Below are 15,274 nucleotides of genomic sequence, written 5' to 3'. Positions count from 1 at the left end.
CCATTTTTAAAATGTATGGGACCTCTGATGTTTTCTGAAACACATTTTAAAATCTAACAGTGGAAGATAATATTTTGAGCCATGATGTCTTTTGGAAAAAAACTGATAATATACTGTTAACATTTTTAATTGTGATGTCACCAAATATAATAATTCAGATCATGTACACAAGTAAAATTAGAGGAACCCTGTAATTTGCTATTAATAGTATGATATAAGAAATAAACAGAAGCTGAGTGTTCATTAACCAATATTGTTTAGCTCTCTTCTCTCTTTCATATCCCCAAAATATCGAATACACACAGTGACTTTGTATGTGTAATAAGTACAGTGAGCTTGGAGCTCTTGTTTCCGATTGTGGAATCTGTCGATGTAGAGGAGAAAACACTGATACAACAGAAACAGAGGAATTCTATCGTTGCAAAATTCGAAGATTTATTTTTGTGGCAAAAACACCCATTTTTATTCATTTATAGAAGTAGTTATAGAAGGAGTTTTGACTGTATGATGATTTTACACAAACCACATTCTCCAAAGCTACTCAAAGCAGCTTACTTGAATGACTTGTTTGACAAGAAAAAGTAATATCTTCTGATAAATAGCTTGAATATGATTGTTTCAAAAGTGCTATTTTAAGAAATAAACTAATCATAGAAGCTAAAAAATTAGGTTCATAAACTGTGGAGTAAAGATTTATTACCAATTTAGGCATGTTTGGAATGTAACAAGTTTTAATCCAAGTTTCTTCTGCAGTGACCTTAAATATAGAAAGAATGCACAATGAAGGCCACAGTGGTTTCCAGGTGCCTTAACTGTGTTTCATCTTTTACTAAATTAAGTAACAGGAATTCCTATTTGATAACATAAATATTTAACAGCTGATTCCATGCACATATAAGTACATAAAGTTGAAAAGAAAAACATGGAGGAATTCTGCTTTTTGTTCTGATTCAAAATGAATGGGAGTAGTCATTGAGTTCTCTTTCTAGCAGATTTATTACAGTGAACTTTTAATAATTCCTTTGATTGTAAATGGTATATTTAAGTTATACAATAATGGATTTGATGGAGTTTTGCACATTTTAAATTTGGACTTTATACACTTACTAATTATAAGATATTTAAGGACTGACTAAGTGAATAGCATCAAAGCCTTATTCCTCATTTTCCATGAATTGGCAGACTATTTTTCTGGCAGATACAAATCCATATTAGTGAATCTTAGATTTAAATACTATATTGAACAAATGAGCAACTTTGTATATGGATTTCTTCAGGTAAAATCACTTAACTAAAATGTTATAACAGACCGCTTGATGTAGTCAGTTTTTCCTTTCCAAAGCTCATACAGTCTTGAAGACAATTCACTTCTATGCTTATTCCTTGGCCCACTGAATCTGTAGCTTTGTAACTTCTAAGCTAGACGACCTCTCACATTACCTTTTTATCTGCCTTTTTCACCTGCAACTATTCCCTTAAGCTTCTGAATAATAATCAATTTTTATTCATTCAGTGAACTTTTTTGAGTATTTATTGTATCAGCCTATAAGCAAGTCTCAGGGAAAAATAAAACCTAGTTCTTATCCTCAAAAACAAGAGTAGGAAGAGCAAACACACAAACAGCAATTCAAGGCACAGTGAAGTGGTTACTTAAAAATGTGTAAATACTTTGCTGTGGGAGTTTAATGTAAGAAGAAATTAACACTGAAAAGATGGGGCCTTCAAGAACTTGAAGAATGAATAGCATTTTCAGACTCAGGAGCAAAAGATTATTTTATCATAAGAAAATAACACATAAATTTTTGAAAATATGAAAATTTAGCATTCTTAAAAGATAAGATATTGTCCAAAAAAGTACTCTGAGGATATGATGTCAATACTATGGGGTATTGGGAAGGAACAGCCTTGACCCATCTTCATAAGACTAATTTTGTTAGAGCATTCCCCCAAGGTGATGGATGCCTACCAGCCTTACATCTATGCAATTAAGTTGTCCACGGCAGTGATTCTTCCCCATAGTAAAGGTCTGCTTGAAGCCAACTGTCTCTAACTAGGTAGAGAAGCACTTTACAACTTTTTTTAATTGAAGTATAATTTACATATCATAAAACTTACTGTAAGTGTATAATTACTGATAAGTTTAACAATAAATTCATAGAATTGTTCACTTGTCACTGCAATTCAGTTTTGGAATATTTCCACTGCCTCAAAATTTCTTTTGTACCCTTTTGCAATCAATTTCCACTTTTACCTCAACCTCAGACAAACTCGGACCTGTTTTCTCTCCCTACAGACTTCTTTTCTGGACATTTTGTATACATGGAATTATGTAGTATGCATTCTGTTGTTTCCGTCTCTTTGTACTTAGAATTGCCTTTTGATATTCACCCATGTTACATAGCATTTCCATAGTTGGTTCCTTGTGTTACTGCTGAATTATACCATGTTGTTTGTATATAATGCATTCTGTTTATCAACTCAGCAATCGATAAATTTAAAGGATTGTTTCTAGTTTGAGCTTATTTGCAAAACATTGCTACAAACATTTATATACAAGACTTAGTGGACATATGCTTTCATTTCTCTTGAGTACATATCTAGGAGTAGAATTGCTGGGTCATGTGGTAAGTTTATGTTTATCTTTTTAACTTCCAGTTTTGTTTTCTTTTTTTTTTCCTAAGTGGGTTTACCATCTTGCCTTCTTGCTGTTGGGGTTACAGTTTCTTCACTTCCTTGTTAATACTTGGTACCAGGAGTCCTTTTTATTACAGCTATTCTCGTGTGTGTGAATTGATATTTCATTGTGGTTTTCAGTTTGTATTTCTCTAATAAGCAAGTTTCGTTAAATTGATTCCTAAGAATTTTATTTCTGTTAATACCATTGTGAATGAAGTTGTTTCTTAATTTCATTTTTGGGTTGTTTGTTCCTACTATGTTAAAATGTTACAGATTTTTGTATATTAGGTCTTACGTCCTGTAATGTTGATAAACTTACTTTTTAGTTCTAGTAGATTCTTTGTAGATGCCATAGAATTTTCTATGTATAGACCTATGTTGTCCACAAATATAGACAGTTTTATTTTTTTCTTATCAATCTTTATGCCTTTAATATCTGTTTTTCTAAGTCACTGCACTGGTTAGAACCTCCAGTACAAAGGTGCTTTGAAGTGGTAAGTGCAGACATCCTGCCCTACTCCCAGTCTTTGAGGGAAAGCATTCGTCTCTCACCATTATACAGGGGTAGGCCAAAGGAGGTTTACAGTTGGGAGTACACAAAACATAGTTTACTCTTCTGTTAATATCTATTAATTATTGTATTATTTATTTGTGGGGCAACTGTAAACCTGCTTTTGCCCACACCTTACATTTATGATGTAAGTTGTACCCATCCCCCACCACCATGCACACACAAACACACATGGCTTTTATCTGCTTGAGGAAGTCTCATTCTAGTCCTAGTTTGTTAAGAGGTATTATCACAGGTATTGGGTTTTCTGAATGCTTCTTCTAAATATATTGAGGTGATTATGTGGCTTTGTTTTTTATTCCATAATATGGTACATTCTATTAATTGATTTTCAGAGTTGAACTAATCTTGCCTTCCTGGGATAAATCCCACATGATCATGGTATATAATCCTTTTTATATACTGGTGTACTATGTTTGCTAATATTTTGATAAATATTTTTGCATTGTGATGTATTGGTCTGTAATTTTCTTATTTACTTATTTATTTACTTTTAAGTTAAACTTATTGGGGTGACATTGGCTAATGAAATTATGTAGGTTTCAATAATTTCTATAACTTCCAGAATACATCACCTGTATATTGCATTGAGTGTTTACCACCCAAAGTGAAACCCCTTTCTGTCACCATATATTGACCCCCTTTACCCTTTGCTGTCTTCCCCTCAACTCCCTTCCCTCTGGTAACCACATACTGTTGTCTGTGTCTATTAGGTTTTTGTTTGTCTGCTTGTCTGGTGTTCATTTTTTGCTTCCAGATTTATATCCCACATATGAGTGAAACCTATGGCTATTGACTTTTTCCATCTGACTTATTTCACTTAGCATGATATTTTCAAGATTCATCTGTATTGTCACAAAAGGAAACATCTTTTCTTATTGCTGAGTAGTATTCCATTATTTATTCATATATATATATATATATATATATATATATATATATATATATACACGCAATACCATGTCTTTATCCAATCATTTATTGAAGGATGCCTCAGTGGTTTCTATTTCTTGGCCACTGTGAGTGATGCTGCAGTGAACATAGGGGTACATACATCTTTACAAATAAATGTTTTCAAATTTGGGGGGTGGATACACAGAAGAGAAGTTACTGGGTCATATAGTAACTCTATTAATTTTTTGAGGAACCTCTATATTATTTTCCATAGTGGCTGCACCAGTTTATGTAGTTTTCTTTTGATCTTTGTCCAAGTTTGGTGTCAGTCATAGAATAAGTTGGGAAGTATTCCATCCTCCTCTATATCCGGAGAGTTTTTGTAGGATTGGTGGGTATATCTTGGAATGTTTTATAGGGTTCCCCATGGAAGCCATATGGACCTAAGCTTTGTGGAACAAAATTTTATTACTAATTCAATATTTTCATTTTTTGTAGGTCTTTTCAGACTTTCTGTTTCTTCTTGGGTTCTTTTGGTAATTTGCGTCCTTCTATGAATATCTCCATTTTATCTAAGTTATCTAATTGGCATAAAATTGTTCATAGTATCCACTTACAATCCTTTTAATTCTTTAAAAAAATTTTTTTATTTTTGTTCAAGTACAGTTGTCTCCATTTCCTTCCATCCCCCAGCCATCCCTACTTCCCAACCTTGATCCTCCCCTTTGGTTTTTGTCCATGTGTCCTTCATACATGTTCCTGAAAACCCTTCCCCCCCCCATTATTTTAATTCTTTAGTGTCAGTGGTGATGCTGTCTTTTCACTTCTAATATGGTAATTAGTTATTTCTCTGTTCTGTCTTATTTTGTCATGTTTTGTTTTAGTTTTTGGTCTGTCTAGCTAAATGTTTATCAGTAAGACTTTTGAACTTATTTTTTTCTGTTGTTTTTCTATTTTATTGAATTCTGCTCTGATCTTCTTCTTGGTCTTGGTTTTATTTGCTCCTCTTTCTTGAGTTTCTTATGATGGGAGTTTCAATGATTGATCTGAGACCTGTTCTAATATAGGTATTTAAAGCTATGAATTTCCCTCTAAGCTCTGCTTTATCTATATCTCATAAATGATGATTCCCTGTAGGTTTTTTCCCATTCAGTTCAAAATATTTTGTCATTCTCTTTGGGATTTCTTTGTGTTTTAAATCCAAATATTTGGGGAAAATTTCTCTCTGTTGTTGATTCCTAGTTTATTTCTGCTATGATCAGAGAACACATTTTGAGTGGTTTTTTAATCATTTCAAATTAATTGAGATTTGTTATATTGCTTAGTATATGGTTAATATGGAGAATTTCCATGTGTGCTTGAAAAGAATGTATATTCTGTTGAGAAGGTGCTATGTATTATAAATGTCCAGTTCTGATGGTATTATCCTTGCTGATTTTTCTGTTTTTTTCATGAATTATTGAGAAAGGGATATTGAAATCTTCAACTACAGTTTTGAATTATCTAGTTCTTTAAATTCTGTCATTTTTGTTTCAGTATTTTGGGGACTCTTGTATTCAGTCTCTCTCAAATTGTTAGTGGTCTCAGATGTATTGGCCATTTTGTCATTATGAAATGTCCTTTCTGTCTCTAGTAATATTTCTTGTGTTTAAAGTCTGCTTTGTACTCATATAGTTGCTCCCGCTGTCTTATGGTTACTGTTTGCATGATATATCTTTTTCTCTCTTTTTACTTTCAACTTATTTATATTTTTAACTCTTAAGTGTGAGTCCTGTAGACAGCATATACTTGAACCTTACTTTTTTAAATCCAGTCTGATAATTACTGCATCTTAATCTATATTTATTCCACTCACTTGTAGTACAGTTATCTTCCATTGTGCTGTTTGTTTTCTGTGTATTTTATAGGTTTTGCTATTGTTATTCCATTTTTTGTTAAATAAATATTTATAGGGTTTCATTTTAATTCTTTGATTTTTTAACTAGCTAAAAGTATTTTCTTAATAGTTCACTTAGTTGTTATAATATGTATTTTATCTTATCACAATCTCCTTTAGAATAGTACTACACTTAATTCTAGTAAAGTATAGCTACTTTGAGTTCGTATAGCTCAATTTCTTCTATAATTTTGTCTCATTTTTACATATATTACATACATTTGTATAAACCTAACAATGCCGTGTTATAATTACCTTATCTTAAAATGTTAAGCCTTTTAAGAAATTAAGATAAGAAAACATAAAAATATGTATTTTTATAATCTTTTTAAAAAATTTTCACCCAAGGATATGTTTATTGATTTTAGAGAGAGAGAGAGAGAGAGAGAAACATCAGTGTGAGAGAGAAACATGGATCAGTTGCTTCCTGTACCAGCTCTGACTGTGGATCAAGCCTGCAACCTCTTGCTGTACAGGGCGACACTGCAACAAACTGAGCCACCCAGCCAGGGCTTTCCATAACCTTCTACTCCCCTGTTTACCATTCCAGTCCTCTTCACTTATTCCTGTCAACTTGAATCTTGTCTAGTATCATGTCATTTTCTTTTAGCCTGAAGGACTTTCTTAAGTATTTCTGCTTAACAAATATCCTCAGTTGTTGTTTATCTGGGAATTCTGTATTTCACCTTAGTTTTTGAAGGATAGTGTTCCCAGATAGAGAATTGTTGTAAACTAGTTTGTCTCTGTTTTTTTCTAGTACTTTGAGTATATCATTCCACTGCCTCCTCGTCACTCTTATTTATGTTAAATTCATGATTAATTGTATTGTTGTTTCTTTTTATATGATTAGTCATTTTTCTCTTGCATCTTTCAAGATTGTTTGTCTCTTTTCAAGTCTATAATTTTTGTTTTTTGTCTATAATTTGGTTTTTGAATAGTTTTTCTTTCTATATTAAATCTTTGTTATATCATTGCCATCATACTTTCCTTTAATTCCTTAAACACAATTTCCTTTTATTTTTTGATATATTTATAATAATTGTTTTTGAAATCTTTTGACTGCTAAATTCTATATCTGAGCCCATTCCAAGACATTTTCTATTGACTGCCTTTTTCCTACTCATGGGTTATATAATATTTGTGTAAAAAATTGACATTTTAAAATAATATTTTTAGCAGCTCTGGTTTCTGACTTTTTTCTTCCCTGAAGGGTATTTGTTTTGTTTTAATCTATAGACTGCATTTCCCATGGTGTCTGGCTGCTGAATTCTCTGCTAGGGACTACCCTGTGTCTGCATAGTTTTGTTGTTAGTCAGTGATTGACCAAGGGTTGTACTCATATACTTTGAGCCAGTCTGTGCTGATGGAACAGTGTGGGTGGAGAAACACATTCAGGTTTCAGGCAACTTTAAAGTTTATACCAGCTATAACTTTCTGCTGGGCTCTCCTGGGTTTCCCCTGTGGGACAGCTTTCTTGTCATTCAGGAATCTGAGGATATTCGGAGAGTTTGTCTGGGCCCTCTCTGCCTCTCTGATGTCCATTTTCTGTTAATTTCTTGCTAGACCACCAGTCTGCTGCTCACCCCAACCAAAACCGTACTTCAGACTGCCAAAGCTGGACAATTCCCTGTTCTTATCCTGCAATTTGGTTTTTTTTAATTGATAGTATCACTTATTGCGGGGCCGGGGGAGGCGGGCGGGCGCGGGCGTGGGCAGGGTTGGCCTCCTCTCCAAATCAAGTCAGCCCTCCATGGCAGTAAAGCTGCTTGTGGTCATGGCCTCCCCCACCCTGAGAGGAAGGAGTAACGTACTAAACTAGCTGTGGGGGAAGAGGGACAGCACCAGGCAAGACCACCACAGGGCCCTACCGTTCTTATGCAGACTTCAGCAGTTTTTCATGAATAAATGCCTCTCAATACATCATTTGTGATTGCTGAATTTCCAGAGCTATGAAGTTGTTTTTGACAATTTTGTCCAATGTTATAGTTGCCTCTTGGGGAGAAGATTTGCTGATGTACTTACTCTCCCATCAGTGAAAGTCCCGTCTCACTGACAACTTTTACAATGGCGAGTTCACTTGCTGAAGTGAACGGCACCATTCTGTGGATCATTTGAACCATTTTGGTACAAATTTTAGGACTCTAGGAGTCCGAAAAGTCTGTTCACCATTTTATCCAGTCTGCCCACCTTGCCATACCATCTGTCTTGCTATACAATTTTAATCCTGTTTGATGTAAGGAAATGTACACTTCAACAATGATTGCCAGTAACTTTTTTGTGTATCCCCCCTCTTTTGAAAACTACCTATGTGGCATTTGACACTGTAATGCTGAATTTAATGCAAGTTTATAAATAAGTTATTTTAAGATCCCCTCTACAAATAAAAATATAAAGAATTATATTTTGTCTTGTCCATAATACAGAATGTTTAAATGGTTAACATTTGTGCTGCAGTATAGCTTTCTGGCTCATGAAAAATGAAAGCTATCAGCGATCTGGGCAATAAGATTCATTGCCAATAGTCACTAGCAACAGCACACAGCATTTTAATATCAGTGAGGTCCACGGCTAGCAGTAAGAGCTGGTGTGATTGAAAGACGTTTAGGTGCAATCATTCTGCTGTTTGTTCCTTGCCAGGTTCGACATGGGATTGTGTGAGTATTGGAGGAAAAGAGCATTTTTTTTATATCTTGAAACATGTAAGGAGGATAGATAGGTGCTTAAATTTAAGAAATGTGGTAATTTTAAAATCATGTGGCTCTAAAATAAAGAGGCATTTTATTTGTCTTGTTTGATTAAAGCTTCAGAAAAGCTACTCCATGGTTACAAGTGAACCGATAATTCTGGTCTAATGTTGCCGTGGTAACAACTCATGCTGATATAATTGAGAACATCTTATACATCCTGGTTCGGATATTTTCTCTCTGCCATTTTGAGTTGTTCTAGTGGTATATGAAGGAAGCTAGGGTAACTAGCTTGAAGGAAATTAAATCTAGCTATATATATATATATATACATATCATTGGCATTAATTTGATGTTTACTAGTGATATCTCGTGCTGGGCAGTTATGCTTTGCTTCTAGGGGCTTTGCTTTCTAAAACAAAAGAAAGCTCTTTTCATTTGCTGTGTGCTGCATGTTCCAGTGTGTGTGTTTACACCATAGGCTTCTACCTCTAGAGATTAGCATAACTCCCTTTGCTGCTGGATTGTTGTTTTGAGCAATATGTTTTGGAAAGGTTGGTTTTCATCATGAGTGGTAAGTATGCTCTCTGAGACTCTGCAGCTATGTATTTTTTAGAAATGTTTAACCAAAGGAGGAAAAATATATTTCAAAGGAGCAGTTGTAAAGCCAGAGCTTCAGTGAATTACGTTTTCTGTTGATGCTTTTGCATTTAGGCATTATACTAATTTGCTTTTAAAATCCGTTAAGTACTGTTGAAGAGTTAACACTATTAATAGTCAATGCCAGTAATCAGCTCCTAAATTTCTTTAGGTTTGATTTGTTATACTTATTAGGTACTGTTGTTATTGTATTATAAATTAGTGAATGAAAGACCCACCAGGATAAGAGGCATTTTTTTTTGTATCTGATCCTGAAGATAAACTTTTTTTATTAGCTATGTCATTCTAATACTAATTTCTGTGGCTTCTTTTTGATTATATAAAATATTAAAATATCTTGAATAAGACATTGGCAAAATTTTATTGACGTATTCATTGCCTTTATAAACAGTTCATTGAGAAACAGATTTAGTGATGAAATAAATATATTTTGTTTTTGGAGGCTTTGTTAAATTGTTTAGATATAATAGTTTGGGGAAAATAATTTATTAGAATAAGTACTACTGTGATAATTGATTTCATTTTTCTTTTTATAACATGACTTATTTAAAAAAAAATCCAAAAATGTTTTTTGAGAATATATACTATCATATATGCTGCAGTTTATGATAGGGTAAAAGCTATTCACTTTAAGCCAAACCTGCAGCTAAAAATAGATATCCTGTTGTTAGTGTGAGAAATATTTGCTTAGAGCATAATTCATTAGTATCTTTGTGCTTAACTAGAAAAGAGAATATTGATAAGTTAACCTTTGAATCAGATTTTTAAAGGAAGTGTTATATGGTTTTTCTTATAACAGTCTATAATTTACACTTAAAAGATTTGGAATTGGAATTCAGAACCTGAGAGAGTTGAATTTTTGCTGTACAAAGATAGAATTCAAAATAAAGGAACCTTTCTTTCATAACTGAAGATCATCTCATTATTGCCAATAAACACTTTTTATTCAGCTACAGTATAAACGTAAGCGTCATCCACACTGTTAAATGTTTGCTTAGAGAATGATATTAGATATTAAATGACCAATTTTATATGCAAGATATTAAGAATTATTGTTATTATCCTGTTAGATTGATGTTTCTGATCTAGCACTTTAAATTTGGGCTAATATTACAAAGTCAACATGTTAACATTTCTTAGATTTCTATGAGTATCAAAATTGCATATACCCAGTAATCATATTTAAAATATTAGATTTCTCTGAATCTGGTCAATATGTATTTTCTCTTTTTAAAGTTCAGTGTATAACAGAATCTTAAGTAACCACTGAAGTGTTATAGAGGTTTGACAATTGGAAGTGTTGGTTTTAGCTGAAGAAAATTGTTGCTGCTTCTTTATTGCTTTATTTTCTTTCAAGAAAGTGTAAATTAGTCAAATAGAATTTGATATACTTGATCATATTGGCATATCTTTATAGCCCTTTCTACTAGAGGAAGAGTAATCATAACTAGACATTCTGACTTTTTCAGGATTGTTTGATTTTTATTCATGTTATAATTGGTGAAATATTTAGCCATTTCAAAATGTGGAACATTACAAATGGAGTGTGGTTCTGTTTGTAAACATAAGTAGATGCTAAGTCTATAACTATACATGTGGTAGTGCATGTGGTACTCTTTTATTTAAAGAGCTATTCCTTTTCTCCTTCCTGACTAGTAAGTATTAGTTTTCTTAGGAATCTACCTTTGTCCCTCTTTTAAAGCTACATTCCTTCTGAATGATTTCATCCATGCTCACATCTTCATTCGTTTCCTGAACATTCAGTTCAAAAGTGAATTCCCTCTTTTCATCCCAAGTCTGCTCCTTTTTCATTGATTTTGATTTTTGTTAATGATCTCATTGCCCCTGCAGGAACCGAAAACATAAGCCTCATGGTCATTCTTAGCTTGTATCTTACCTCCAAACACTCACGCCATCATTAGTTTCTGTTGAGCCTACGTCAGAAATGTCTCAGAAGTCCCTGTTTTCTCCAGTCTCACTGGCACTGGGAATGCTTTTAGATCAGCATTGTGTAGCTTCTCAATCCTATTGCAGTAACTGCTTCACTGCCTCTAGCTTTTAGTTTTATATGCTTTCAACCATTTTCTATGCTACCATTTTTAAAATGTAGATATACCCATTTCTTAACCCAGCATGAAATTTTAGTTACTCCTGTTGTCCCTCAGATAAAGGTTCAGTTCCTTAGTAGGGCATATAAGATCAATGACCAACCTTTCTGGCTTTATTTGCATCTCTCATAAAATTCTGATATAGCTATATTATCCTACATATTATTATTCCTTGCTACCTTTCTGTATTTATATCATATCATAAAAGTTCTGAAAATCACCTATGCTTAGTGCCTCTCTCATTGACTTTATAGAGTTGGATGCTCCCCCTGTATGCCCAAAGCAAGCTTGGAAACTGTAACAGTTGTTTATATTATATTGAAATTATATATCAGAATGTCAGTTTCCAATCTCCAACCTTTGAACTTAAGTCAGGGAGTGCCATGTTGATCTGTGTGTTTTCAGTAGTTACCTTTGTCCCCCAAACAGCAATAAACTCAAATTCTTGTAGTATAAGTGAATAACTAAATATTATTCATTTCTTACATATTTGAACACTTTTGTTAATATTATCAATGAAAAATATTGGCCATTTTTAATTTTTTATTTCTTTTTGGTTTATGATGCTTACTGAAACATAACTAGCATCATTATACCAACATTCCAGATGAGAACTCTGGCTGGTCTACCTGTAGTTGAGGGCAAATGTCAAAAAAAGGCATTAAATTTTGCAAATTACAGAACATTATTAAGCACGAGCACTTAATTCCTGTTTCTAGGTCTTGACCGAATATGAGAGAACACAAAACTGGGAAAACAGTGTATTAGTTCTGAAATTAAAGGATACTTGCCCAGAAATGTACAATGTCAGACTGATAATTAGACACCAAACTTTAACTAACAGTTTTACTTTGAGAAGCTTGCTTCATGGAAAAGAAATAAACAGTAGTTTTGCCCTCACTAACTTAGAGGGATGAGGCTTATAAGAAAGACTGTTAGGAAGAGAAGCGGCAGATCCAATATACTGATTACTTTTACTTAAAATAGTTAGGATGGGACAACCAAACATTTGTTAGGCTATTCCAAGTGGAAGAAGTGGTTTTCCTTCTTCTAGATGTGAGAGGGCCCTTCCTTGAAGTGGATGGGTATCACCACTATTAAGGGATGCTTTGGCTTCGTTCCCATTTTGGAAAGTCACTGTATTATTTTACTGATAATGTAAATATGTATCAACTAAAAGATCTGAGAAGTTGATTCTGACACATCCTAATAGGAGATGAGAGGATCCACTTTATTGGGAGAGAACAAAATGTAAAGTTTTGAAAGGCTTCTCATTGTTTATGAATGAATAAACAAGAAAAGCAACAACATGGAGCCTATGAAAGAGATGGTGTGTCTTTAAAGGATAAAAATCACAGCCTTCATTGGAGGAGAGTGGAACCTATGTCTAGAAAATATTTGTGCGGGAGGGTTAAAAAATAAGAAATTATAGACAGCCTCTCTGTTGAATTCTTAAAATTTTCAACTGAACATGGGATTTATGAAATAAGACAAGAAAGATAAGATAACACAAGTGGCTAGAATGAAAAGAGAGCTGGTTAAGAGGCAGAAATAGAAAAGAAGCAGTAATGATATAAGATAAGATTATAAGAAAATGAACCTGGCATTTGGAGAATATAAAGCAGCATTAGAGGCAGTAAAGATTGAAGTAATCACTGCAGAAAGGAAATTAATGATGTGAAGAACTAGCTTAAGAAAAATGAAAATAGAGGGGAAATGGACAGGATAGAAATGATGAGTGAAAATCATGTTAGATAAAAGTAGGAGACTCTACAAATGGAATGGGTAGCATTCCCAAAGGACAGAAAATGACTCATAGAAGAGAAGCAACAACAAAATATATGTATGATTCAGGAAAACTTCATAGTTGAAGAAAAACTTGAATCATTAGATTGAAAGAGCTCATTGTGTTTGACAAAGATTAGCAAAGAAAACCCAACAGCTAAATATATCCTGATGGAAGTGTTGAACTTCAAGGATAAAGTGAATTTCACAAACATTCAGGTATCTTTGCATCTTACACTTAACACAAACCTTGCCTTGTAAAGAAAAAAGAAATCCAGCCCTGGCTGAGTGCATCAGTTGGTTGGAGCATTGTCCTATACATCAAGAAAAAAATTGCAGGTTCGGTCCCTGGTCAGGGCACATACCTAGGTTGTGGGTGTGATCCCCGGTCAGGGTATGTGTGAGAGCCAACTAACTGATCAGTGTTTCTCTCTCTCCCTTCCTGTCTTTCTTAAAAAAAAAAAATCAATAAACATATCCTTGGGTGAGGGGAAATAAAGAAATTAGAGACTAGATAATTAGAAAATTCGTTTAGAGCAAAAATTAATGAAGATTGAACAGCACCTAGAAATGCAGAATAAAATATAGCAAGCATCCCTTTAAATGAATGCCTGAACTTACAAGAACACAATATGAAGCCCCAGTGTGCAAAAAGTGAAATGGTAAGTGAAAAGCAGAACTACAAGGGAGAGCATACTTTGACTACTCCAAGGAGATTTTCATACCTTGGTAACTAAATGAGTTTGGTTTTTAAATGGCTCACAGAGACAGAATACAATTTCTTTGATCCATGCAACATGGGATTTCTTAGACCCCTATATAAAGCCAGGATCCTCAAAGGATTACATCATCAGTAAGAGAATAGATTAGAAATTAAAACCTCTCCACTGACACAGGGAGAAAATAAGGAAGCTTGTAGTTCCGGGCTTGAATTTCTAGTGACGGGGCGGGGGGGCGGGGGGGGGGTGCATTCGTGGTGTGCGATGCCTCTCCTGAGAGTTTATAATCAATTGCCTCTCCTCCAGTACATTTCAGGTGTTAATCTATATTAATTGTGTGGTCTAGAATTGCCAATAAGATAAAACAGATTTTCAGCCTTTTCATCTCATGGCACATGTAAACTAATTACTAAAATTCTGCAGCACACCAAAGAATATATTGTATTTTTTTTATCTGACAAAAAAATAGATATAATTTTGATTCATTCACACTGGACAGCTATTGTTGTGTTGGTTGTTGTCACTTTTTTAATTTGACAGTCTAGAGGAAAAGAGGTCAGTGCCCCTGGCTAGACAGTCAGGTGTTTTAAAAATGCTTGTGGCACATGAGTGTTCCGTGGCACACCGGATGAAAACCACTGAGATAAAATACACCATTGTGATAGGGTGCCAGACGGGAAAGTACAAAACATCTTCTGGTCAAGCCCTGCAGGTTTTTTAGATAAGGCCCCACTTTGGGACCTATCTTTGTGAACTTTGAGTTCACAATCCAAAATCAAACACACATGCACACAAATCTATAAATGATATTAGACAGATACAACAGGATTAGACCCTCCCAAGAATATCAGAGAGTAGATTTGTCACACACACTACCATTTAAAACCAATAATCACATCAAAAAGAAATACAAATTATGAAAAAATTGTATGCACCTTTAGCAGAACCTCAAGATATGTAACACAAAATTGACCCATTTAGAAGGAAAAATTATAAATATATAAGATTTATAGATATATATATATATATAAAGAAGCCCAATTCAGTTATTGGAGAATATACAGAAAAATATAAAACACAGAATTGATAATACAATTAAAAAATTCAAAATATTTTAAAGAATTGATATATAGGCTGTGGTGTCTGATCACAAAGCAGTTAAGTTTAATGAATAATAAAAGACTAATTAAACAAATAAACACACAAATGTTATATGTGAAGAACTAAAAGGTTCAAATAAC

General features: G+C 33.7%; 1 protein-coding gene across 6 annotated transcripts in view; it reads left to right on the top strand.

The window, feature by feature from the left end:
• PRKACB (protein kinase cAMP-activated catalytic subunit beta) overlaps positions 1-15,274 on the top strand; it is a 110,192-nt gene that overhangs the window by 45,708 nt on the left and 49,210 nt on the right. The window contains exon 1 of one of the 6 annotated variants that reach the window (XM_045835347.1): positions 8,707-8,731. The exons of 2 other annotated variants lie outside the window; for them this stretch is intronic. In XM_045835347.1, the coding sequence (XP_045691303.1) occupies positions 8,722-8,731 (10 nt within the window). In that variant the 5' untranslated portion in view covers positions 8,707-8,721. Of the gene's footprint in view, positions 1-8,706; positions 8,732-9,079; positions 9,336-15,274 lie in introns of those variants that run through there. 3 more of the 6 variants (XM_045835348.1, XM_045835351.1, XM_045835350.1) reach the window with 3 other exon arrangements.

This window comes from Phyllostomus hastatus, unplaced genomic scaffold, assembly GCF_019186645.2.
Source record: "Phyllostomus hastatus isolate PE091 unplaced genomic scaffold, TTU_PhHast_1.1 phas_contig_209, whole genome shotgun sequence".
Classification (NCBI taxonomy): Eukaryota; Metazoa; Chordata; class Mammalia; order Chiroptera; family Phyllostomidae; genus Phyllostomus; species Phyllostomus hastatus.
Note: the sequence above shows the minus strand (reverse complement) of the source record. Positions and strands in the feature narration are given on the sequence as shown.